At 33.7% G+C, this 27,493-nt stretch overlaps 2 protein-coding genes across 4 annotated transcripts; both read right to left on the bottom strand.

Moving 5' to 3' along the window:
• Positions 1-3,399: 3,399 nt before the first annotated feature.
• LOC109009786 lies at positions 3,400-9,947 on the bottom strand. 3 transcript variants are annotated; one of them, XR_004802032.1, is made up of 8 exons: positions 9,853-9,947; positions 9,000-9,092; positions 8,340-8,474; positions 8,133-8,222; positions 7,608-7,757; positions 5,106-6,706; positions 3,681-4,633; positions 3,400-3,568 (listed from the first exon to the last, which is right to left on the bottom strand). XR_004802032.1 is itself a non-coding variant. In XM_018990399.2 (7 exons), the coding sequence occupies exons 1-7, from the start codon at positions 9,913-9,915 to the stop codon at positions 3,736-3,738; spliced, it is 3,030 nt and encodes a 1,009-aa protein (XP_018845944.2). In that variant the 5' UTR covers positions 9,916-9,947; the 3' UTR covers positions 3,400-3,735. The 3 variants fall into 3 exon arrangements, 2 of the variants coding, with proteins under 2 accessions (XP_018845944.2, XP_035548436.1); XM_018990399.2 differs by having other exon boundaries at positions 3,400-4,633; XM_035692543.1 differs by lacking the exon at positions 9,853-9,947 and having other exon boundaries at positions 3,400-4,633; positions 8,340-8,478; positions 9,000-9,041.
• A 9,470-nt stretch (positions 9,948-19,417) lies between these two features.
• LOC108991282 (glycine-rich protein 23-like) lies at positions 19,418-20,460 on the bottom strand. The gene has a single exon (XM_018965458.2). The coding sequence runs from the start codon at positions 20,203-20,205 to the stop codon at positions 19,705-19,707; it is 501 nt and encodes a 166-aa protein (XP_018821003.2). The 5' UTR covers positions 20,206-20,460; the 3' UTR covers positions 19,418-19,704.
• Positions 20,461-27,493: the final 7,033 nt, after the last annotated feature.

Raw genomic sequence — 27,493 nt, 5'->3', positions numbered from 1 at the left:
CACGGTTTTCCCTAACATATATAGCTGCATTTTCATGGATTTCCAAATAGGGATAAATAAACACTGTATTTTTTTCATATATCATGCGAATTTTATATGTGTCCCATTTTTTTCATAAAATATGTACGAAAAAGACAGCTTGTAATGTATATATACTTAAGACTAAATCATTTTTCATTCTTAATTGTTCCATTCTTGACTAGTCAAAGGCCTTGGGATTTTAGCCCTAGCTACTACTAGGTAAGCTTTTCCCTCAATTGTCCATAAAAATAGCCTCACTTTATAATTCATTTCTTCTCAATCCTATAAATATATATATATATATATATATATATATATATATCCTGTATCTACTTTTCGTCTCTGTTTGTAATGTTTCCAGTTAAGCGCCATGAGAGTGAGATAAATGAAAGTGATATGATCATATTATGCAATCACATCGCAATCACACGTTTCGCTAAGGAGATAAGATAAGAAATTCTCAATCTCATAGTTCATTTTTTTCTTAAATATCACTCAAATATAATATTTATTTTAAAACAAAAAAATATATATTAAAAAGTTATTTAAAAATAATTTTATAATAATTTTATTCAATTTTATTTCTTATCTTTTAAAATTTAACAAAAATATTTATCAAATTATTTTATTATTATTTACAAAATTATAAGATACTATAAATGTCCAAATCAATCCTTAAAGTATACTATTTTCCACATGAATTATTTTAAAAAAAAATCGAAACTTTAATTTTTTTTTAAAATTATAATGAGTCCGTACATAATAATTATTGTTGTGTTAACACACCGACATATGCATAGTGAGTTCCGATCTTAAATTATAAACTTAATTAAAAGAAAGAAGTCAAGTCAATTAATTAGTGAGTGAACAAGATCATGTTTAAATCCAACAAGTTTTTATTTTTTTTGAGAGAATAAAACAAAGGAGGCTTAATTGCAGTGAAATCTAGCAAAATCCAAACGGTGTACTTATGTCATTAATGTATGCATGTATCAAATTGCATGAGACAAATCTTGGCAGCAAGCCTATTAATCAAGTTGCCTCTTAAAAAGCAACAGATTCTCAAGATCAAAGTTGTAATCATACTGGATACACGACACATTTGTCCAGGCTATATCATGATAAGATTTTAGCAGTACTCTGGCAAAACTATCAAGATATGTCAAATCTCTGCATATATTTCTAAGAGAATATTATACCTCAATTATTATTTATTTTTATATTTTATATTTATAATTTTTTTATAAAATATAAAATATAAAAAAATAAATAATGATTGATGAGAATAATTTTTTATCTTTTTAATATATCTTAATTATGTTATATTCCGGCTATTTTATCACTAAACAAAGATAACATTTAAGGTGTTAAGATCTTTCGAATTAATTAATAACATCTTGATTTCTTGTTAAAAAAATTAATGATAGAATCTCTCTTATGAAAAAAAAAAAGAAGGGTAACATTCAAGGAATTTTTTTTTGTTTTTAGGGGTGGGGGTGGCATTGTGCCATCACGTGGGCAACAGGCAAGGTATACTCTTTCTTAAATGTTAAGGTACAATTGTGGTATGAAACATTGAAAAGAGAGAGCCATGATTCTTTTTTTGTTTTTGTCTTATTGTGGAAATAGTGGATGAGGAGGAGGAGGAGTCACTTCACGCACATTGATTTCTTTCTTTAATTAAGAACCACGCAACTGTTAGAAAAGGAAAAGTCAGAGAAGGGAAAAATCCTCCCATATTTCGTACATTCACTGTGCCGAACTCGAAAATGTTAAAAATAGCAATGCGATTACAATGGGGGAAGGAAGAAAGTATGCACAGAGGATTTTGAGATTCATATAATAGAAATCAAAGATTGAGAGCCCGGCTTATGATCTATACTTCCAATGATATTTAAGGATTCCTTTACTCATCAATAGATTTAAGAGTAGTGATGTATGCAGTCATAAAATACACAAGTATTGTATAATTATTTTTAAAAAAAATAAAATTTATTATTTAAAAATTAATTTTTTTTATATGTTCCATATCTATTCATTGTTTTTAAAATAATTATATGATTCTTACACATTTATAGTTATAACTATTATTTTTCTAGATTTAATTTTTTAAGTTTGTTTCGATTTTTTGTTAGATTTATAAGATTTGTCTGATCTGTTATGTTTATTTTGGCTTTTGTTTGGATTTATAAGATTGGTAAGTTTGTAACTCTGCTTTGTGCAATTTTTTATTAAAAAAAATATAGTGTTGGACATGGTGGCAGATGGATTGGAAGCAAGACTCGAATAAACGATTCGATTAAGAACGATACAAATTGAATCGATAAGAAATCAAACTGATTTTAGTAATTCACTGAATTGTTTCAATCAATCGATTCAAACTAATTTTAGTCGAATTTAGATTAATTTGAACCGATTTAAAATTATATTTATTTTTTAAGTTGTTTAACTGGATTTTTTCTTTTAATTTCTTGTACAAAAATATGATAGAATTAAATTTATATTAACTTTTTCATCATTATATTCAATAAGATTTGTAGAAAAATTGAAAGACAAAACATATAGTTTTTTTTATCTTTTTTAGTTGAACAAAAAATTAAAGAGACAAATGAACATTTTATATTAAATTTATGATTGTGCATAAAATATTACATTTTTCATGTGTTTATAATTTTATGGTCTTTATATTTTTTAAATATAAGGCAAAAAACTGTCGACTATTGAAGTTAATTATATAAATTACATATTTATTGAAATTAATATTATATTTTTATTAAAATTAGTCAATAAATTTATACTACATACTCTTTTATACATGATATAAAATGTTTGAATTGTATTAAATATAGTTTTTAATATTTTTTATTAATATTAAAATATTCGAGTCATGAATTGCCCGATTTATTGAATCGACCATTTCCGGATTTCCATTTTTCAAACCTCCCCAATCCGTCCTCCAGATTGGGGCACTCATCCACAAGGAGTGATGCCGAGATTCGAGGGCCCAAACTGCCCCTACCCATGCACTACCCATGTAGGGGCAGGACCTGGACAGCCCCGTCCCGGATGCGGGTAGAACTCCTACGACATTGCTAAATAAATTGGCCACAAAATGACACAGTTGCCTTCGTCTCGTATAATTTACGAAAAACCAAATGTGGTTGCTAAAAGGTTCTCGGGTGGAAACTCTTTTTTGTTGTGGCAACGGAATTGCCACACGTGGTTTATCCCTAAAACAATAATGATTAATGTTATATATAGTTATAGAATATATAAATAATTCACAATAATTTTAAAAGAGTAAAAATTACTGTTAAAAATTAATTTATTTTTATGTATATATTTACTCACTTTCTAAAATAGATTATGCAGCGCTTCTACAGTTTACGACTACAAATTTCATTTCAAGAAAATGGCGTCGTCACAGTTCAGTTAGTCACAGGAAACTTTTGCTTCGGGTCGTTGCGGCGGGAAGCTCTCTTTCTCCGTGAATTCTAGTTGGAAATAATTTTTTGGAATTGCCCGTTCAGGTACTGCAAATCTATATCTACACGTGAAGAAGTTGATAAATTTTCAAGTAGTGAGGCACTTACTTGCGATAGCTCTGATTCATCAACTCAGTTGTATCTATATCTACACATTTGAACTGAATTTCGTACCTTGGCTATTACGCCATTGACGATGACATTCTTTGAAGGGAGCTGTAATGAGAACCTAGCCACTGCCGGCCAGACCCACTAGTTGAGCAATTTCATCTTCAAGTCGAGAAATGTGAGCCATGAAATTGTCACGAAGTTCTGTGGCATCATTATCTTGCTGCCACCGGGAAAAACCGTCACCAATAACTTTTAAACCATTCTGCAGCAATTCCACGCCCTCACTAATTTCATCAGGAAGTTTCCTTTTCTTCTTGGATTGATTATTCTCGTCAGTCTTCATGCTCTCACACCCCACTACCCCTGTTGTATCAATTCCACGAATATTTTGAACAATTCTTTTCAGCATCAGACCTTCCCCTACGAGCTGCCCAAGCTGCTCGGAGCTTGGTGTAATTGTAAGAAGAGCCCTTTCTTTCTCAAGAAATGCCTTCAATTCAGACATAAATCTCTCCTCATTTGCCTCATTTCCTGACACTAGATCGTATGATAGAGCAGCAGTCTGGGGCACGAATCTCCATAGTTGATTACAAGAAGTGCGGGCAGCAAAATATCCAAACGCCGTGATTGCCAAATGAATTAATGCCCAATGCTGCTCTCTCAGTAGCATGTGATACAATTCCCAGATGGCAGAACACTTGGCACTCGTATCACTTTCTGTCATTTCCATATGACCAAGTCCGGCCATGAAAAGAGCCAGATGCGGTTTGCATACATGCAATCGAGTATCAGAGGCTGCTGGCCCTGAGATAAATAGGTTTTCAAGCTCTAAGATGACTTCTTCCATCTCAGCTGCTGCATATAGATGCTTGTTATTCGCGATGATTACTAACGTTTCACTCAAAAGCTTCCGGTAATGGGCCTTTGTCAGTTCGTCCCCTGAGTTTCTGTAGTTATGAGTGATAGCAACCATAAACTTCAGGGTCTTCGCGTTACTATCAGACATGTTGAGCTGCCTATAGGATATGTAAAGTTTCATTAAATAATAGTGTCAATGAGTGAAAGTGGCAATCTGCATGAAAAACTAATTGGATAGAGTATGATTTGGAACTCAGAAATCTAAAAGCATGGCAAGAAGTTGACACAGCAGTAAGCAATAAAATTTAATGATATTTCTGAATTGAGAGATAAATTAAAAGCACCCTGCCCCGAGCCAAAAAACATATTGATGGGAAAGCAACATACGGAGGAGAAATAAAATGGTTCTGTTGACGGGATCTTATTCATATTATCTCAAAATCTTCGTGAAAATCTATTCAAAATGCACACAGTACTCATGAATTGAAACGCTTAAAATGGTTCTAGCATAAAATTTTGGGCCTTCTTCAAAAGCTCTTCAATAAAGTCAAAACTCCCTAATGGAACTTAGTGGATCATCATTAACAGAAACAGTTCACGTCTCATGCTTCTAGGAACCGGATTACTTACAGAGACTGCAATGAGGCAGACAGAGCAAAGACTGGAACTCCATAAACACTCGAACTGCAAGCTCTCATCGATTTGTCATCAAAACTCTCTAAGAAGCCAAAGTAATCAGCAAAAATTATCTGAGTAGCAATATTTCTCATCCTCTCAGAGAGAAAATTCAACGGAAAGCCTTCCATGAACAAGGCTACATGCATAACCGCTGACAATGGAGACCTGTTGTCACCAATAATGGAGTTGTAAACATGGTCTACCATAGATTGTGTACCATAACTAAGTATCATGCAAAGCGATCTTGCCACTTTTCTCATAGCAGAACCAGGAATAAAAACTGACTCCGAGGATGCCACCAACCTCAATAATGAGGAAAGTTTATCTGTAACACCATTCACCACATTTATCTCAGCATGACGCACCATAAAACACCAAAGCTCAACTACAATCTCCTGGCAAAGGAAGTGAGGATGAAAGAAATTCTCGAGCAAAAAAGACTCAAATTCCCCCCATGCAATGCTTGAAGAGAGCACAATCATGAATGTTTCCAGTGCATGTAAAAGAGAAGAAAACATAGGCTGCCAATTAATTTCAACAGTGTTCTGTGAACCAAATAGTTCGGGAATTTGGAGGGCCAGAATGGAAGAATATACCTCTTCATCAACTAATATGTCAAAAAACCATCCAAGCTTACTGATCATTCCAAGTTTTACATCTTCGTCAAGATCAAGAGAATATTTTAGTAAATTGAGAAACACTGCAACCCGACCAAGCAACAATGTTCTTGCCTCAGTCATGTCTTCACAACCTACCGAAAAGATTTCTTCCATTGAAGTTATTCCGCTATTACTAATTAAATCTCCATTGGCAGGATTTGAGTTGCTTTCATTGATGAACAACCAGTCCAGAATTCTCAACTTCAGCTCCTGTTTCAATTGAGCAGAATTTAGCAAAGACTTGAGAAGATCCATGGATGTTTGTTCTAGAAGCTCTGTTATTACTTCACCAGCAGTTTTCATAAGTTCTTCATCACTCAGTGAAGTTTTTAAGGTTGAGATTATCAGGATGCAGAGTGTTATCTCCCTGTATACCAGGTATGCTTGGCTTGGATATAGGAAGGATATTTTTACAGCATTAATCAGGTAGAACTTTACTGGAACAAATATTCTTCTAGCTTCAGTTACAGAAATAGCTTCCTTGAGGGAAGAGGACCAAGCTTTAGCTGCACATCTCAGAGACTCATTAACGAGTGAAAGAAGTGCAAGAATAATATCTGCCACTTTCACCTTTACGGATAAAGCCCCCTTGCCAAGTTGAAGCAAGGTAACCACACCTTTCCATGACACATTAAGAATGGTAACCAAACTCCCACCATCATTAGCTGCAAGAATTCCCAATTCACACAGCTTTTCTATTGTACATTTTGCTATTTTACTAACATGATTCACACTATTGGCTGCTTCAAAATCCATGCAGCTTTCATCTTTCTCAGGATGTCCATCACATAACTCCCGATTAACAGCGAGGGAATACACTCTACAAAGTCTTATCACAGCATCTATGACAATCTGAGCAGCCTTTACTACTTCTGATGCAAGTGACCCAATTCTCTGTTTAAATATGATTAAAGACTGCCCTTAGCAAAAATGTACCAAGTAGGTTCTTGAGGTAAATATAAACCATATAAACAAACTCGGTTTAAAGTACTTAATTAAGTTTAAGGAAGTAAATGGCATCTGTTAAGGAGGGAGGGGATGGGAGAGAAAAAAGGACAAAAAAAAAAATACACTGAGATCTATGCAAAGATCTCTATCATGATAAAAATTCGTGTTCAGGCAACTGAGAAGGCTTTTGCAAATCTCTAAACAATTCTGGATGATCCTTGAATGAACAAATATTAATAATGGCATGTAATTCATAAAACCCTACTAATCAAGAGAACTTCTTGAGAGCCTACAACAAATTATGCACCACTGTGTGACATCAAAAAAGAAAAAGAAAATGCAGAGTCGCAGACACTTGAGTCTGGAAAATCCTCCTGCTCACTTATATAAACCTTAAGTCTCTCTCTCTCAACTCAATTCCGCGAAGTTTAATCCTAATTTTTAAAGACCAGCCTATGGTATGTAACTAAAAATATAATTCACTTTATTTTGCCACTCGCCTTCTTTTAGAGCTTTTATAATGAAAACATTACATTTATTTCAGCTGCAAGGACACCTCTCCTCTGCGCACAACCAGATTTTTTCCTGTCAATTTTCTCTGCTTTTGTCCTCAATACTCTCATTGCTCCATGTCATCCATAGTGATCTAACCATTTAATTAATTTCTGACATGTGCTTTCTCTCTTTCAGTCACTGTCAATACTTCTTGTATCTTAATTCCCCTAAATCCCGACATCCTCATTAGGGTCTATGTTTTGCAGCATGCTTTTGCAGAGGAATTAGCAGTTCTCTAAATTAAATGCTTCTTAACAGTTAGCATCAAGATCATGGTGCAGCAATTCAGTACCTTAACCTCTGCTATAGAGTTTTTTGTTAAATTTAACTGTTCTGAAATATAATTCTCTACACTATCCATCAATGGTTCATCATCTGAAACATGGTATGTGGCCAAAGCTGAAAAGCTAGCAGCAGAGAATCTCAACAAGTCCAAAAGCAGCTGCAAAAATTAAGTTCAAGATGTCAGCAGAGAGACTATCAAACTAATGGGCCATGGCAGGTTTCAAACAGCAGACATAATCTCCATCTATGAGAGTGCAAGCACAGCAAAATAAGCTACTTCAAAATGGATGGGAAGTATTTAAGTAATTATTGGTTTAAAGAACAATGGGTGATGATGAGTATTGAATAGTTACCCTTAACTGTACTAGCTCGTTTTCAGAGAGAAGGTTTGTCCAGACTCACTGATTACGACAAACCCCCACTCGAGGACCCATGCGATTAGCATTTAAGCAAAATACTATGGATGAACAATCAAGTGAATCTGAATTAACCACTTTCCATGTGATCTAAGCCTGTTTCAAGTATCACTTACCTGAAAAAATATGTCATCATGCTCCTCTTCTTGAGATCCCTCATTTGACATAAGAATCATCTTCAGATGCTTTCCACACCATATGCTGGCCTAATATACAATTCTCAACATTATATCCTTCCAATAAGGTTAAGAAATTGATATGTACATCTGTCCTACCTCACAAACATATAACAAATAGAATGAAAGTGGAGAGAACATATATACCTTGGTCCCTAGGGAAAGAAATTGTGATAAGCAGCCAGATATATCTGACTCTAGGTGTTTAACAGCAACATGTAAGATGGATTTGTTTAACAGGCACTGAGATGCATCCAAACAAGTGAAGTCTTCCCAATATGTCAAGCTTGTCGTCAAGGTAAAAAAAAAAGATGCACCTCATGAAGAACACTTATATGGCAACTTTTTGCCATCTGAAAGTGGTTATGGTTTGTTTTTCATAAACCTTAAGTGTCCATATGCAAAATTAGAAATGCAAACAAACAGCTATTTTTATATTGTCAAAAGAGCAGAAAGAACTAGAATGAGTAGCTCACATAAAGTATCTATTCACATTATAAACATAATGACTAATAGGATCACCAGTGAAAAGGTTTGTAAAATTCATTGAGCCACCATGCAAGCAGCTTCTGTCAATCCTGCCCACGGAGATATTAAAAAGGAATATCCTCAAAGTTATTCTGAGAGCATGAATTATGCCTATTCAAATATTCAAATTTAGCCAATGGCACATTTAAGGATCATATATAGTTTGTTTTCTCTATGCTGATCAAGGAAAGGTGCACCAAACTCTTTCTATTATTTATGCAATAAAATAAATGGAGCAACTAAGACAAGTTATAAACGAATGGACATTGGAATGGATACTGTGAGGCGTTCCATAAGCAAATGCAAGTCAGATCGATCTGATATTTCTAAGTCCCGGAGCTTAGTAAGTAGTTCAACACGACTCTCCACAACCTGTTACAAAACATGTCCAAGTTATCGATACATCTTAAATTACAAGATGCATAGAAGCAATTTATTCCCAATTAATTATGTTATATGACTCGAACTTATTGAGCATAAAGCAATCTGACGGCAAACTTTTAAAATGAAAGGTCTTCCTGATCTTTCGAAAATTAAATGATAGAAACAAGAAAACAAAAAAGAATGAAATTCCCTCTAGATTCCCTGAAATAACACGGAGGAACAAAACAGATAGAATTTTTTGTGGCCTCGTGAACCTATACTGTCAGCTAGTAAATGCTTATATCCTCGTGTCCTCGATATTTAAATGTTTTTAAATCAGACGTTTCAATTTATTCTGTTTGGCTACATTTTCTCGGAAACCAGCAGTGACAGATTTTGGCCAAATCAAGGATCTAGAATTGAAAGTGCTCAAAGAAGCTACCAATAAGGAAAACACAAGTTAGTGCTCAAACAATGAGGAAATTAGTGCCCAAAGAAGCTAACAATGAGGAAAACACGAAGGAAAAATAGCGTAAATTCCTAATCTGATGAAGCAACAAACAGATTTAAGTGTTTTAAAACCTAACACAAGTTGAGAAAATTGATACTCATGATGTATAAATGCTTGAAGATTGCAGAGCACTGATGGTATTGTGAGGATCATATATGCAAAAATTCTGAGGAGCAAATAGAAGTAATTTTCAACCAAAAAAATGAAAAAAAAAATATGGAGGTGCGAGCTGAATGTGGAAGCTTTGGAAGAGCTTACATCCGAGGATTTAATTGCTTCTAGTAAGCGCTGCAAGTCGCTGCTTGAGTAGTCCGTCTCCATCTCTGTTTCTTCCTTTCTGATTTTCCCGCTAATTCTCCCTCTCTTCGATTTTCTAATGGCTCGCTTTTCCCGCGTTCAGACAGGTAAATAAAACGACTGATAAGTGGGGCAATTAATTTGTACTTTCACCCCTTTTGCTTTTGTAATTTCTCGTTCTCATATACTTTTCAAACGTACGAATCGAAGTTATCGAACCGCATATGACAATTGGCAAAGTACAAAATCGCCCTTTTATTTGTTTTATTACTTTACTTTTCTTTTTACAATAATTTAACTTAAAGATAATTTACATTTTAATGATAATTTTGTGCTTTAGATATAAAGATAAAAAGTATAGTGGATTGTTTTTTTCTTTTTTCAAACAATAGAAGAATCAATGAGCATTTAAATGACAAAAAATATCGTTAATTAGAGTCGTATTAGATATTTGACAATCAAGATTTTAGGTTAGAGAAATTTTATGCATTAGTCACTGTTCATTGTTACATTTCACACCTATAAATTTTTTTTTTTTATAAAATGTGGGATGTGCAATAATAAATAACAAATGATGAGAATAATTTTTCTTTTAGGTTATATTTATGATTTAATTAAGGTGACATTTTATAACCCCCACAATATTACTAATTTACTGCATGTATTCCCGTTTCGAGAGTACTTAATTCACTCTCTGAAATCTGCACATCTAATTCGATCCTCTCACACACACACACATACACACAAATATATATATATATATATATATATATATATATATATATATATCCCTTCCATTGTACTTATTTATGCACAAGAAAACAGAAATACAATTGTATAATTGAAACAAAAAAAAACCTCCTGTCGTTGTTAAAAAAAAATCATGGCCTTTGCTTCAGGGGCGGAACTAGGATTTGGTGCTTGGAAGGGCGATCAGTAAAATGTGTCATATGTAGAGGTGAACAGTAACCGATATTTAAGCTAACAAAGTGTGTTACCGATATTTAACATTAACAATATAAGGATGTTATCTAGGGACAAACTAAATTATTAAAGTCACCCATCTAAACCTCTCATTTGAGCTCCATCGAACTCAAATGAAAGATAAAAATTAAGACAAAAATAGTCATGTAAGATTTTTGAAGCAAATGATAAAAATTAAGTAAACAAAGATAAACTTTTTTGTTGAATCTAAGATTAAATATTGTAAAGTCTCTATAATATAATTACAAATAGCTATGTGAGATTTGTTGCATTCACTCCTAATTGTTAACTTGATGGTAGTTATATATATATATATAATATATATACTTATTAATAAAACTAATCCAAACAAGCTAGCTGGTGGAAGACTTAAAAGGGAAAGTGTAAATAAATAGGAAAAATGAGGTTGTAAATTTACCAAATAGTTTATAAAAAGAGACCAAGATATTTTATTGCCACTTATGACATGTAAAAAAAGAAATGAGAATGTGACCGATTTTATTAATGACAAAAAATATGTGTAATTATGAAAAAATTATTAAAAAAACTAAAAGAAACCTAGACAACTAAGTACTAAATGAGATTTTTGAAAATGTTTTGGGGGGGGCAAATTATATTTATATTAGGATATCTTTGAAAAAACCATATACTAAACCATATTTTTGAAAAATTTTGGGGGGGCCAACGACCAACGTAGGTCCACCCTTGCTTTGCTTATTCTTTCCAAAATTAACAAAATTCATAAAGTTAAAAGCTTAGTCACAGATTGATCAGGCATGTTGGCAATGACTAGCTAGTCAAGTAACAACTAAGAAAACATACACTTAAATTTAGAGAAATGATATTTATAGTAATAAAATACGTAAACGTCGCATATTCTTATTGAAAAAATGAATAAATATGAGACTAACATAAAATAAAAATAATTTTTAAATAGTAGACTTAACCCTTTTTTAAATGAATGTGGCATTTGCACATACAACTCATAACTGCATGTAACATTATTATTTTATTTAAGTTTTTCTTTCTCATATCTATTATACTATTAAAGTGGTTATCAGCACGTGAACAAGAATCCACAGTAATTTTGTTTGACACTTTTTTTTCGTTTATGCCCATGTGGGGTTGGTTTTTATTATGATTTTGCCCCTAACCAAGTATGAACAATTTCTTCATCCAATAATTTCTTCCCAATTTTGCCTCGAATTTTGTCACGAAATTTCATCTTTTTGCTTCCTTTCGTCTGACTTCATAGTAGGAGTGATAAACGGTCCAGTCGAACCGAACGGACCGACCGGACCAACCGTTTCGGTCCGGACCGAGACTTAGACCGGTCTGGTCCGGTCCACATTTTAAATGACTGAAAAGTTTCGGTCCGGTCCACGGTCCAGGATTTTTTTGGACCAGACTGGACCAAATGAAAAATAAAAAAATATATTTTTTTTATATATAATAATTGTACAATTAACAATATAAATTTTTAAATATATTATTAATACTTGTTAATATTCTATAAATTAACAATATTTTATATATATCTTCATCTAACTTATCACTATTAACAATATAAAATTTTAAATATGTTATTAACACTTGTTAATATTCTATGAATTAACTAATATATATCAATTAGTTAATTATATAGTAATTATATAAATTAATAATATAATTTTCATCTAATTTATTATCATTGATCATATAAAATATTTTTTTATTGAGTTTGTTACATAATCCACATTAATAAGTCACTTAATTTAATTTAGTATTTTAAATAATTTTTTTTATTAATTATTTTAAAAAAAAGAAGACCGGCCCGGACCGATAGCTATCGGTCCGGTCCGGTCCCTTTGGGTGTTTGGTCCGGTCCGATCCGGAAAAATGATAGACTGAAAATATTCGGTCCATCGCTGGACTGGACCATTTGCAGCCCTACTTCATAGTGTTTTTTGTCTGACATTTTTTTTCTCTCTATCTCTCTCTCTCTCTCTTCTGCCACCGTCATAGTTAAGCTTTTGTTTGCTCTCTTTCTTTTGCCACAACCATAGTTAAGTTTCTTCCCAATCCCTCATTCTGATACAAAAGAGCTCCGATTTACACCCCACTTCGACCACCAAACACCAAGACTCACCATCGGACAACCACCAAACACTAAAAAAAATTGTTGATGAGACCATTAAGAAACATAAACAACAGAGATCTTAGAGATTCTTACATGGAGGCATTGAGGCGGCGTGAGGTTGTAGGCCGTGGAGGTTGGCAGTTGTTGTTTGTGAACATTGGACGAAATGGAGTGGAGATATGAGAGAGTTTGATCGAGTGATGGAAAGAGAGAGAGAGAGAGAGAGAGAGAGAGAGAGAGAGAGAGAGAGAGAGAGAGAGAGAGAGAGAGAGAGAGAGATGGAAGAGAAGAGTTGTGGACATAGACGGAGGGAGGAAGACGGCGGCCGTTACTGTTGGTGATGAGAGGATTTGACGGCAAGACAACGGAGAGAGTTGCGGAGAAGAGTTGCAGAGAACATGGTGTAGAGAGAGAGAGAGAGAGAGAGAGAGAGAGAGATGGAGACGTGGGGAGAGATATGTCGTTTGAAAGTATTCGTTTGTGAGAACTTGATGGGTTGAGAGAGAGAGAGAGATCAGAGCGAGAAAATTTTAGGGTTTAGTATATAATTGCCTTAAACGACACCATGTGGAATGAGGAGGAGGGCCTGGGCTTCCGTTTATAACCTTTAGGCTTAACATGTGACAAATAGACCACTTTCTAAATTAGTCCAGCTAGGTAAAAAATTTATCCCAAATGGCCTATAGTCTTCTTTTTTATTTTCTTGCAAATTAATGGTAACTCTTCATAAAATCTTTATTAAAAAAAATTAACTCTTCAAAAAACAAGCATTAATATTGGACAACATCTTATTTTATTTTATATTCTGTGCATGTTGAATCGAATTGTTACATTTTTACTATGAAAAATTCTAAACATAAGCCTCACACTCTACACACTCACTTAAAATCACATGTTTTTAAGTGGGTGTGTAGAGTGTGAGGCTTCTGTATAGCACAACTCTTTTACTATATATCAATCTGTAGTTGGTTATATAATTTTTTTTTTCGTTTCTTATTGATTTCTCCATATTAATTTATTAAGATATATAAATTTGAAAGTTAAATGTTTGCTTTATTTTTCTATGAATTGAATAGTTTATTTATTAACCTAAAATTAATAAAGATATTCGAAACAGATTTACCGTTTCAATTTTACTATATATAGTTTGTTTATTTTATTTTAAATTTAAAAGATGGGTCTTTCTCATATCTCATTTCTTATCAATTGTATTTCTCATATTTTTGCAACTGCATGTGCCTTTAGTACTAGTAGTGTATATGTATATGTACACAGTATATATATATATATATATATATATATATATATTATAAATACAGAATTAATAATTGGACAGTACGGGTAATTAATGATCAGTACTAAAAACAAAGATACGCTGCGGCACATGAGTGGAAGTTGTACAGGTGGTCGCCATGCAGAAGGGAAGTTCAGTACCCAATTAATATATATCATCATTTACTGCATTCTATGCGTGCCGGCGTAAGAAATTTGTGTGTATAATAACACGTTGATGACATGCATGCATGCATGCAGTACTCTTCGGTTATGATCTTCTGATCTATCAGATTTTCTTTGTTTTATTTTTGGTAATCGATAAAGATCAACTAATCACAAGCCATGCACGATTCATAGGTAGCTGGTTTTCTTATGCCGTTCAGTTTGATACATATCATATATAAACCGGATCCAATCTACATGCACGCACTACAACAAATATGGACTTTTTTCACGAATTCTTTTTTCATGATATACGATCGTGACAAATAATAGGCTGATAACACGAAAATTGTTTGTAGAAAAAAATACAAGCTTTTTGGCATGAGATCATGCTGGCAAGAAAAACTTTGTGGAAAATGATTTTTTGCCACGAAACAAACCCCTTTTGCGGCGAGTAATAGTCGCCACAAATAAAACTACCAAAAATATGTTGCTTTCGTGGATTATTAGTTTTTGCCACAAGGTAATTAGTTTTTTGCGGCGACATTTTCTTGCCGAAAATAATCTTACCAGAATAATTTCCTTCTCGTGGGTTATTGGTTTTTTTGCGGCGAGATTGTTATGTTTTGCGGCGACATTTTTCGCCACAAATAGATCAACCTTTTTAAATATGGGTTATTTTTATTTGCGGCGGTGTTATAAGTTATTGCGGCGATTATAATCCGCCGGAAAACAAACCAGAAATTAAATCCCCCGCTCGTTTCTTCCTTTCTCCCAAAAAACCCCCCGCGATACTCTCCTCTCTCTCTCTCTCTCTCTCTCTCTCTCTCTCTCTCTCTCTCTCTCTCCTTGCGACTGTCGAGACTCGAGCCTCTCCTCCCTACTGGGCCAGCGCGAACGGCTCCCCGTGCCGTCGAGCCACCGTGGGTGTTCCCCCTCAGCCCTCCCTCTCGCCGACTCTCTCTCTCTCTCCCTCTGCCTCTTGGATCCCAACAGATCCGTGCACCTCCGCCGTCTCCAGCCATGGCCATCACCTCCCTCAGCCGCCCTACGGTTCCGCCAGCTCCACCCCAGCTCCCGCATCTCTCTCCCTCGCACGGTCTCTCTTGCGGGTCTCCACGGCACACGCCCCACGGTTTTCTGATTACAGTGGCCTTCCCCGCTACCGTGAGCCACCATCTCCGCCTCCAGCCAAGACGTAGGACCACCACGAGTAACCCATGGACGCAGGAGCACCTCCCGGATGCCTCCTTAGCTGTCCAGCCCTTAAGCATGGTAAAAATCCTACCTTTGTGTCTCAAGTGAATTATTTTAGTGTACTTTTGCAGGACAAACTCGTTGATGAGCTATGTTCACTTTTTCACATTATATAAATCTATATATGCTTATTCTTGTTTCATGAATCATTAACTTATGTTTACTTCTACGAGTGTTTGTTTAAACATCTTGCATCCCTTGTGACTATGTAAATAAATCACATATCGGTTTGGATGTGAACAAAAAGTAGGTGAAAATGAAAAATTAGATCAAATAGCTTCTTATATGACCTCTCATTATTATTATTTTGCTCATCTACTCAATTTGGTGCTTTTAGAGTAAACTATATGAGGATTTGTGAATGCATTTGTGCAAGTTGGTGTGCCATCACTTGTGTGTTTTCTAAATAAGGTCGATGCTATTGACGATCCTGAGTTACTGGAGCTTGTGGAAATGGAGCTACGTGGTAGGGTGGCTTTTTGAGAATGTCATTTAAATATATATATTTCCACACTTAGATTAATTTTGATTCTGCACTACAAGGTACAAATGAAGAGATAGGCAAAAAAGCTATCCTGAAATTAATGGATGCTGTGGATGAATACAATCCTGACCCTGTACGCCAGCTTGACAAACCTTTTCTGATGCCTATTGAAGATGTATTCTCAATTCAGGTAAAAGCATTCATTCAGCATCAATGGTTAAGCTTTTCATTAGGAAAGAAACTGCATTTGAGTGAGAATGAATTTTATTACTTATTTTCACTATGCTTCTATGATTTATGCCTTTCTGCATTTGAGGGATACCTTAAAGTTGGCGTAGACTGTATGTTTTTATTTGCATTTCACTTAATTTATTGATTTCAGTGGATCCATAGAATAAAAAAGTGAAGAAATAAGGTAGTGCAACTGAAATGTTATCATTTCCGCGATTAAACTTTTTATGAAATGACCATTTCAGACTATAGGCCTTTTATCAATGTTCTTGTTTGATATTCTCTGTGCTTTAAACTTAAGATGGATTCTTTACTCTTTTGCTGCTCATATACTTTTATGGACAAAGATTTTTCTTGAAAATTTCAACATAGTTTTAATAATTTTGTCTATTTAAGGGGCGTGGAACTGTTGCCACTAGTCGTGTTGAACAAGGAATTATTAAAGTTGGTGATGAAGTTGAGGTTTTGGGGTTAAGGCAGGCAAGTGTGTAATCATTTTTAGTAGTCTTATTTCTGCAGAACCCTTGGGCAGTCAATTCTCAAATGACTTGATTAATTACTCTGTACTATGATAATGAATCTGTCATTACTGATGCAGCTGTGCCTCCTTTGTCTTTTGTTTCAATAGTGACAACGTAATTTGTCTTTTGTCTTTGTAGGAGTATTGCTTCCTATGCCTTGGTCCACTAGAATGAAAATTGCATTTGAAGCTGCAAAAGGACTTGCCTTTCTCTATGAAGCTAGAAACCTGTCATCTATCGTGATTTTAACAGGTCTAATATTCTGTTAGACTTTGTTAGTATACGAACTGAATAATTGTTGAAGAAATAAAATCAAGTACTTATTTGGCTTCCCTTTGTTTCATATCATAGAAAAATACACCATTCAATTTCTTAGATGAAGGCTTATTATAGATTATAATGATGGAACTTTGTTCTTTTAATACAAATGCATTAACTATAAAATGTGGCAGCAGTTGGAATTTGGTAAGGGGAAAGGTGGATTCCTACTATACCGCCTCAAAAGTTTACCAATTGGATTAGGAGTATACAATCAATATGAAACATTTTAAGTAGTTCAGCGTTTTACCTTGTTGGACCTTATTTTTTGGATAAAGAATTCACTACAAATTCCTTGAAACTTACATATATTAAGGAGACAAATCTATTCTATTCTTGTGCAATCAAAGTACTATTATGTCAAATTATAATCAAATCACCAGCTTTTAACTTACTACTTGAGTTTTTATATACATGATTCACAAATAGGACTACAATGCAAAGCTCTCCGACTTTGGCCTTGCAAAAGATGGGCCAGAGTGAGACAAGTCTCATGTTTCTACTGCAAGCATGGGCAGCAAGCATTGATGGAATGGAGTGGGCAGCAAGCATGCTATATGCAAGCATGGTCAACTAAAGTAAGTGTAATTTTGCTAGATTAAATTACATGGGCAGCAAGCATGCTATATGTTTTATTAGTGAAATTATGTATATGGAAGTGTGTATAGGAATTCATGAATTTGGTGCTAAGTAGCCAAGTGTGTTATGTATTGATGGAATGGAGTGGCTTCACTCACTACAACAAATATGGGCTAAGGTATGGCAGACCTTTATGTTTCCATTGTTCTCACTTCTCCTTACCTATAATTTGTTTGATCTTAAGCTATTATGCCTCTTTAAGCTAAGTTCTTGTTCTTACAGCTACTTTTCCTGTCTCAAGCCTACGGGCAGCTTCACCACCAACCATCCGAGACATTCTTAGTCCCAAGAGTTTTGGTATAACCTCTATTTCCCTATCTCTTAGATTAATAAGCACACTTGATTAAATGATCTTGTATTTGAATGCTTGGACATAGGCAAGTTGTGTTTATTGGGTTGGAATTGATTTGAGCCATGAATGAAACTTATAAATCTTTATGATTGTGTTTAGGGTTGGTGTATAAATAAAATTCAAGATTTATACATTGAATGTGTTGGTTTCAATGAACCAAGAAAAATAATGTGTAGGTTGGGAATTGTGTGGAGCCATGAATGAAGCTTATTAAAATTTTGAAATTTGTAATTGTGTTGGATTGATGTAGATGGGCAGCAAATATGTTAGTAAGTTTTATAATTGATAAATTGAGTATGTGTATGGGCAACAAATATGTTAGATTTTACTTAAATGCAATGGTTTATAAATTTGAATTTACATGAGGAACTTGAAGTCCAATAATTGGACAGATTTGATTATGTTGAGTGTGCTATGCATGAACAATGGATTGTGTGATAGAGCTTAGTTTAGGAAAGTTATGCATTTTTTCATTGATTAAATAAATTAAAGGTAGTTTAATTATAAACAAATTTTAATTAAATCTAGTTGTTTGGGTTAGTTATAATCTTTCATTGGTTCGGATATAATAATCATAGCCTCTATTAGACTATTTGTTATGATTATTTTTGGCTCAGTCTTTTTTTTTTATTAGACAATTTTTTTTTTCTGAAATCTCTTAGCATTTGCTGGGAATGAAACTCATGGCAAATACTTTTTTTTTGTTGGAAGTAATTATTTCCCACGATAAAATTTCTTCATAAATAAGTATTTTTGACAAAATATTTTGTGAAAAATATATATTTCCGCCATCTAGTACTATTTGTCACGAAATTTTGTATATTTTTTCCGCCATTGATGTCATGGAGAAAGATATTTTTTTGTCATGAATTAAATTTTTGGTGAAAAAAAGCCTTACTTCACTAGTTATATGCCACCAAGCTGCCATGGGATCAATTTGGTGGGAAAAATCTTTTTGTCACTATGGATATATTTTTTCTGACCATTGTTTCTCTTGACAAAAACTAGTATATGTTGTAGTGACGCCTGCACGATCGGTATATATATATTATACGTAGTCTGCATCCGATCGGATAAGGTTAGCATTTCCCTTTGTAAAGAAGATCACGTCAAATTTTCTTGAAGAAACTTTTCGAAACACTTTTTAAGAAAAAAATACCATATAAAAAAGGCCAGAAGCTAGCTGATGAAGCACACAAGTTACACTGACTCCAAATTACTTCAATGACAGCAATAATTAGAACTAAAACGTGAAAATTAAAATCAGCAATGACAGACACATGAACTGATCACAATCATCGGAGCTCCGATCATAAGAGGCAGCTAAACGTACGACCACAGTGAAGGTACACTAGTACCCCCAAAACAAAACAGCATAAAAACACAGAAACAAAGACCACGTACGTACGGCTGGTACCCTACGAAGTGAACAAATTATTGGAAAATCGTACTTAACGATGGATGACATGACTTAAGGACTTGGGAAAAGGCCACCATGGCCGCCAGCAAGCCCACCAGCACCACCCAGGCCACCGGCGCCGCCAAATCCGCCCCCTACGCTGCCGCCAGTACCAACTCCGCCACCTACGCTGCCGCCGGTACCAACTCCGCCACCACCCAGACCGCCTGCACTACCGAGACCCCCAATGCCACTATACCCACCTATCCCCCCAACCCCACCTATTCCACCAACCTTGCCGATTCCTGGACCGACGCCACCAAGGATTGGCAGCACACCACCAGTAATGCCCGCAAAACCACCCATCCCTGCAAATCCTCCAACACCTCCGTATACAAAATTCTTCTTGTCGTCAAGGCCCTCGGCGTTAGGTGACTCTGTCTCCGGTGCACTGGGATGCACTAGTAGCGTGTGGTCGTCATGAGCATGATCACCACCATTACTAGGCATCTCGCGTGCATTTGCATGAACTACAACTGAAACAAGCACGAAAATCACGCACCACTTAGGCATTTTTCTCTGTGTGTATATGTGTGTGTGGGAGACCTAGTGTTGCATGGGGGCCTTTAAATAGGAGAATACGGTGGGGGACAGTTGAGAATAATAAAGTGTGGCAGTAAATGAGAACGATACATTGCAGTCTAATAATCTCGATAAGAGAAAATCTTTGAATTCTGAATCAGTACAGGGTTAGGTAGAATCCAAAGAAGAGAAATTTGAAGGAACTCATAGTCATATATCATGTAATTCCTGTCTGTTTGCAAATGTGTTCGTGGTGACTGAAATACGGCACCCAAGACGACGCAATACTGCAATGTATCGTATTCATTTGCAAACGCGGTGCCGTATATATGTTGGATATATAAATATATATATATATCCAACATACAACTAATATATATATCCCATGCATGCGTCACTTTCATCATGAGTAGCAGTACCATTGCTAGCAGCTGGAGTTAAGGAGGTGCATGAGGAATATGGCCCACGGATATATCTCGATTCTCTACCATTGTCAAGATCCAGTTGCTCATCGTGCATGGCTGCTTTTGCCCTGCTGATCTTGATCTTTAATTTTCACAGCTTCTAACGCTTGGTAATGCAAAAATGGAAAATCATGTTGCAACCATATGCAGGGACGATTTTTAATTTTTCTCTTTGAATCTCATTTTCAGCTAGCTCGCTAGCTCTTCCCCATTGATTACTTTGCCTTTCTTTTCTTTTCTTTTTTTTTTCCTTATCCTCAGTCAGAATGCTTCTTCAATGGTTTTAATTATACACTACAATAAAACTGACTTTTATGGACGAATTTATTTAGAGATAAACTAAATTTCATTCCTAAAAATTATTTTTTAGGATAAAATTTAAATTTCATTCCAAAAAATTGATGATTTTACAAAACCGTTTGACCAGATAAATATATGTTCGAACAATATTTTCTATAACAAATTAAATCGTCTCAAAAAGTTTTTTTTGTTCGAACGGAAAAAAATCCGTTCAAATAAAAAAATCTTAGCGGGAAAGTAATTTATTATGCAGAGGAAAATTCAAAACCGTTCGAACGATAATTATTTTTGTTCGAACGGAAAATATTTGGTGGCAAAACTAGCGGGAAGGTTTCTAAACCATTCGAACAGAATATATTTAGTTCGAACATATTCAAGCACCACATCTATACATTTGAACATATAATATTAATATTGGTACGTAGCTTGAAATATAAAAAATATATATCATATATACAAATTCATTAATTAATTTTATGTAATTAATTTAAAATATTTTAATAATTTTTCTTATGTTAAATAAGATTTTTGGTTAAATAAATATTATCAGCCATACACCACATAATATAAATCAATAATTATTCCAAAAAAGATAAAATATTTAATTTACAACTAAATCAAATTATCAAAACACCATATATATTGTCCATAACTATAACAAAAAAAATAAAAAATAGAAACTACTGTGATGCGAGGTCTCAGCACACATCCTCGACTGCAGCTAATTGTCTCTCTACTTGTGTCAGTCGAGTATTAAGCGTGATCTGAGTTGCATTATTGGCATTAATCTCTATATGTAACTCATTAATCTTTGCACATAACTCAAAGACGCTAGTAGTAATCTCTGTACACACCTCAGACATGGCAGTATGCACTATATCGATCAACGTTGATGTGTGTATGCTAATCTCAGCACGCAATATGTCAGCCATCTCCTCGCGCGTAAATGTGCGTGATGCCTCACTAGCCGATACTCCAGTATCTTCTGGCTGTGCATCTCTCTGAATATCAGCTCTGTCAAGAACATGTCCACGGAAACAAAATCTCGAGTGTCCATGCTCCGTGACAGGGTGGTGTTGTTGATCAGTCTCATCGGCTCACGTGCACGCTTGGAAACTTCTGGCATGACCCCGGAATGTAGCAAAAATTGAGTGATCAGGATCTTAAACAACAGTATATCTGTCACAATGTACTGATCCTCTAATCGGATCCTCTCAAATATATACTCCATGAGGTCGATAGGCTATAGCAATGCCACGAGCGACCTGTATCATAAATCTCGCTCGATTCATGCCAACCTCGGTTTTATGCTGCCGATGGTCAATATTGTTGGCAATGATCAAATTCATGATCTTGAAGAAAGAACATAAATATGTCTGCCTAATGCTTTTCGTCTCATCGTACACTAGAGCATCTGAACCAACAATCAAGTCTCTGACCTCATGATCAACAAGTGTATCGATCTCATCTGTGTAAATTGGTCTCTCGTCCTGAGACATCTCTACATCACTTGAAGGATCAGACTCTCTAGGCAGCAGGGTCGGATAGGCATCGACCAGCCTAGGAATACCGAGATATGCAACGAGTAGGTTCGCTGAAAATGTAACAGAAGCTCCTCGGACACAAATCTTGTATGCCCCCTCCATCGTCTGGGCTAGCACCACCGAACTCTTTATAGAACTCAGCAACGATATCAATGTAGGAAACGAGCTCCACTCCTTCTTCTCGCTAATATGGGTATAATTTCAAACCGGAAAACCGGATCGGACCGGTTGATTAAAAATATATATAAAAAAACAATATTTGTATTATTGTATGTATAAGTTTTATATAAAATATTATATATATTAATAATTAATATATATAAGTTTTATATATTATGTATAATTATAAATTTTTATGTGAAATTTTTATATATAATATATATAATTATATATATTCATAATATCATATATGAAATAATTTCTTATTATAATTTATAAATTATTACATAAAATGTTAATACTAAATCACTAAAAATTTATAACAAATACTAATAGCCTAATATAGACTAATGACTATAGTTATACTTATAATTAATACTACAAGTTTTTACTAAAAGTTTATAACTAATACTAATATTAAATATATAGTTTATAACTAATACTAATATATAACTTATAACTATACCAATAGTCTAATATTAATACTATTATATAGTCTAATATATTATTTAGTTATACTAATATATAAATAGACTAATAGTTATAGACTATTTAACTATTTAACTAATACTAATAGTCTAATATAAACTATAGATTATAGTTATACTTATAATTAATACTAATATATGACTATACTAATAAGCTAATATTAATACTATTATATATTTTAATATATTATATAGCTATACTAATATACAAGTCTATAACTATTTAACTAATAGTCTAATGCTAATAGTTTAATATAGACTATAGACTATAGTTATACTTGTATAGTTATACTAAATCACTATAACTAGTACTAATATACAATTATACTAATATGCTAATATTAATATTATTATATAGTCTAATATATTATATAGCTATACTAATATATAAGTCTATAACTATTTAACTAATATTAATAGTTTAATATAGACTATAGTTATAGTCATACTAATATAGTTATACTAAATGACCATAACTAATACTAATATATAACTATACTAGTAGGCTAATATTAATACTATTAGACTAGTCTAATATATTATATAGCTATACTAATATATAAGTCTATAACTATTTAACTAATATTAATAGTTTAATATAGACTATAGTTATAGTTCTACTAATATAGTTCTACTAAATCATCATAACTAATACTAATATATAACTATACTAGTAGGCTAATATTAATACTATTAGACTACGGTATATTAAATGTATTAGGAATATATAAATAATATATATATTATATAGTCTATTATATAAAATATTTGACTATAGTATATTAAATGTATTACAAATATATATAGTTAAATCACTATAATCACTATAGTCTATAGTCTATTAAATGTATTACAAATATATAAAATTTTAATTATCATTTAAAAAAACACATTAAAAAGATTCAAAGAATTAAATTTTAATTAAATGGTAAAGGCCAAACGGCGCCGTTTTAATCTATTTGAAAACCCTAAAGTTGGAACTAATCTCTTTCGTGAACTCAGCAGTTAGCGATGCAGCGTCTTCAACTTTTCGTCTCTTCGTCTCTCACTTCTCAGTCACAGAGTTCTCACTTCTCGCTCACTCTGCTCTCGCCGCTCGCAGCAAGCTCTCTCCGTCTCTTGTGCCTTCGTGCCGCGTGCGCATTGCCCTTGGTGGCTCACTCTCTCGCAATCGTAGCTCTCTCTCTCCATCTCTCACTCTCTCATCTCACTCTCAGCATCTCACTCTCTCGTCTCTCACTCTCAACTCTCCCCTGTCTCACTCTCTCGTCTCTCAACTCTCTTGGCCCCTGTCTCAGTCTTTCTGCCGATCTGCCTCCAGCCCACGGTAATTTTTTTTTTTTTTTGAAATTACATACTAGCAGTAGCCTACTATGATTTTTGTGATTAGATTTTGTGATATTAGGATTTTTGTGATTAGGTTTTGGGATTTTGGAATTTTTGTGAATCTTGATTGCTGATTGGGTTGATTGGATTTTGTGATATTAGGGTGCTTTTTTTTAATCTGAAATTTATTATTATTCTTTATTGCCGATTGGGTTGTTGTTGGTTGTGAACTTGTGGCCTAGGCTTTGTCGTTGAATTGGTCTAATGCCCATTCTCCGGTAATGAAATGAACCATTCTACTCAAACCTTAATTAGGTTGATCGGTAAAATGCAGTCCATGTATGTGTGGTATTTAATGTTAACACCAGGTAACTTAACCAAATAAAATGAATGGCCTAGATCAGTGGATGGTTAACATGTATAGAAACCAAATGAACCATGGGATTTTTCAGATTTTACAATCAGTGCAAGTAAGCCGGAAAACCCGACCGAACCGGAAACTGGTAAAACTGGAAGTACCGGTTTATGAGGGTAACCGGTACGTAATCGGTTTTGGAAAATACAAAACCGGTACATACCGGTTCGATCCTAGATTTTGTCTAAAATCGAACCAGACCAGACCGGTTACATCCCTACTCGCTGATCTAAAATTAGTGCCCAACCACGATTATTGAATACTTATAGGAGGGAATGACCCTCCCATATAAGAGTTACAAAATCATACAGTTTTACCTGCCTCTCAAGTAAAACAGTCCGCTCTATAACTGTTTGAATGGAAGATTCTCCTAATCTACCACGTTTACGGTCCCTATAAGACATTATTATAAACTTGAAATTTTAAAAATAAAATATATATATTCAACGTTAGTGATAAAATCTAATATGAGAAAAGATTTACAAAATTATATACTAATAACAATTTAATAAATTAATTGATAGAACAATTTCATAAAACGATGAAAATAATTTAATAAGCTAATACAAAGTAAATCGTTCGAACGTAATATAAAGTGGTCGAATGACAATTTTTACGTTTGAACGACAAAAAAAGTGGCCGAATGGAAAACAACTTGTTTGGTTCAAACTGTTCAAAAGTTTAAAAAGGTGTTCGAACGGCAGGTTAAACTCGTTCGAACACATTCGAACGGAAAACAGATTGAGCTCGCCCATGGCTGAGTCAACTCAGCAGCCATGAAAACACATAAAAATGCATCGATTTCGTGGGTTTCTTCGATAAAACACATAATACTCTTCATTTCTAAAAATGCTACATTGGATTTGTGGTGTTTTACGGTGACTCTTGATGAAAAAAATATAATTTTCTAGAGAAAACAAATAAAATCAAAAAAATAAATGATAAAATAACTTTTAAAGTGCATACCTTCACTTAGGAAAAATAGTGTTTGACGTAGGTGGTGATTATGGCGGCAGACGACGGCGATTGATGGGCATTCAAATGTTGAATATCATTTTCAAATGGTGGGGCTGACGACGTTCGAGAAAGTTCTGACCGCGATAACTTATATGTGCAAAACCGTTCGAACGTTATATTTAACCATTCGAATGGTTTTAAATTACTGTTCGAACATTATTATTTACCGTTCAGACGTATTTGTTTCAATTTTAATAAAATTTATATTATATTTTATTATATTTATAATCTTATAATTTAATATAATATATATACTATTATAGTAGATTATATATACTGTAATATATATGTAATGTTATAGTATATTATAATATAGATTACTATATATATGATAATATATATTACTATTATATATGATAGTATATATTACTAATACACATGATCTTATATTTTCCTTTATACTTTAGCATAATATAATATATATGATACTATATATATGATATTTAAAATAGATTACTATATATATATGATAATATATCTTACTATATATATGGTAGTATATATTATTAATACATATGATCTTACAGTTTTCATATAATGATGAAAATAAATATATTATTTAAACATTAAGGTGATGTGTTCGAACGGTTTCCGTAAACCGTTCAAGGGCTTTATTTGAGTTTGAACATATGAAAAAAAACATTCGAATAATTTATTGCAGTGGTGGAAAAATATCCCGCCAATTAATGACTCTGGATTACCGTTCGAATGTCTTTTGTCATCGTTCAAACGAATTATTACATTGGTGGGAAAATATCCCGCTAGTTAATGACTCTGGATTACCGTTCGAATGTCATTTGTCATCATTGTTCGAACGAATTGTTGCAGTGGTAAGAAAATATTCCTCCAATTAATGACTGATGGATTACCGTTCGAACATCCTTTGTCATTGTTCGAACGGATTATTGCAGTAGTGGGAAAATATCCCTCAAATTAATGACTCATGGATTACCGTTTGAATGTCATTTGTTTCCGTTCGAACACGTTGAAAAAAGTTGTGTTCACATTATACAGTATCTTGCAATTATACCACCAAAGAGGAAGAAAGTTCGCATTCCATCTCCACATATTTCTAGCTCTCCATTTGACTCATAATTATAGATTGACTCTACGGAACAAAGTAAATAACTAATATTCATTTTTTCAATTAAGATATGTGATAATTGATATGAGGTAAATAACTGATATTATTTTATAGAGATAACAATACAATCTTGTCACGGACGAGGCACTACTAGAGGCGTGACGTTGGAGAAATATCGTAAAGTAGGTAAAATTAAGATTAACATTCCTAACGAACATACTGGAGGCGAGGGACAACAAACAGCTTGGCTTGCATCGCATCTGGGTGCTTTTACATGGACTTACGCACCTCTAGCTATGAGTTCATGTCATAAAGTTCTATAAGATGTGAAAGACCTTATAAAGAAGCATTATTTGGTACGTAATATTTAAATAATAAATTTATATCGATATTATTTAATATTCTAAATGATAATATTTTTGTGTATATACTTTTTCTAATATGACTTCGAACTAAATTTTGGTCGAAGAGAGGAGCGTAGG

The sequence above is a fragment of the Juglans regia genome, chromosome 7 (assembly GCF_001411555.2).
Source record: "Juglans regia cultivar Chandler chromosome 7, Walnut 2.0, whole genome shotgun sequence".
NCBI lineage: Eukaryota > Viridiplantae > Streptophyta > Magnoliopsida > Fagales > Juglandaceae > Juglans > Juglans regia.
Note: the sequence above shows the minus strand (reverse complement) of the source record. Positions and strands in the feature narration are given on the sequence as shown.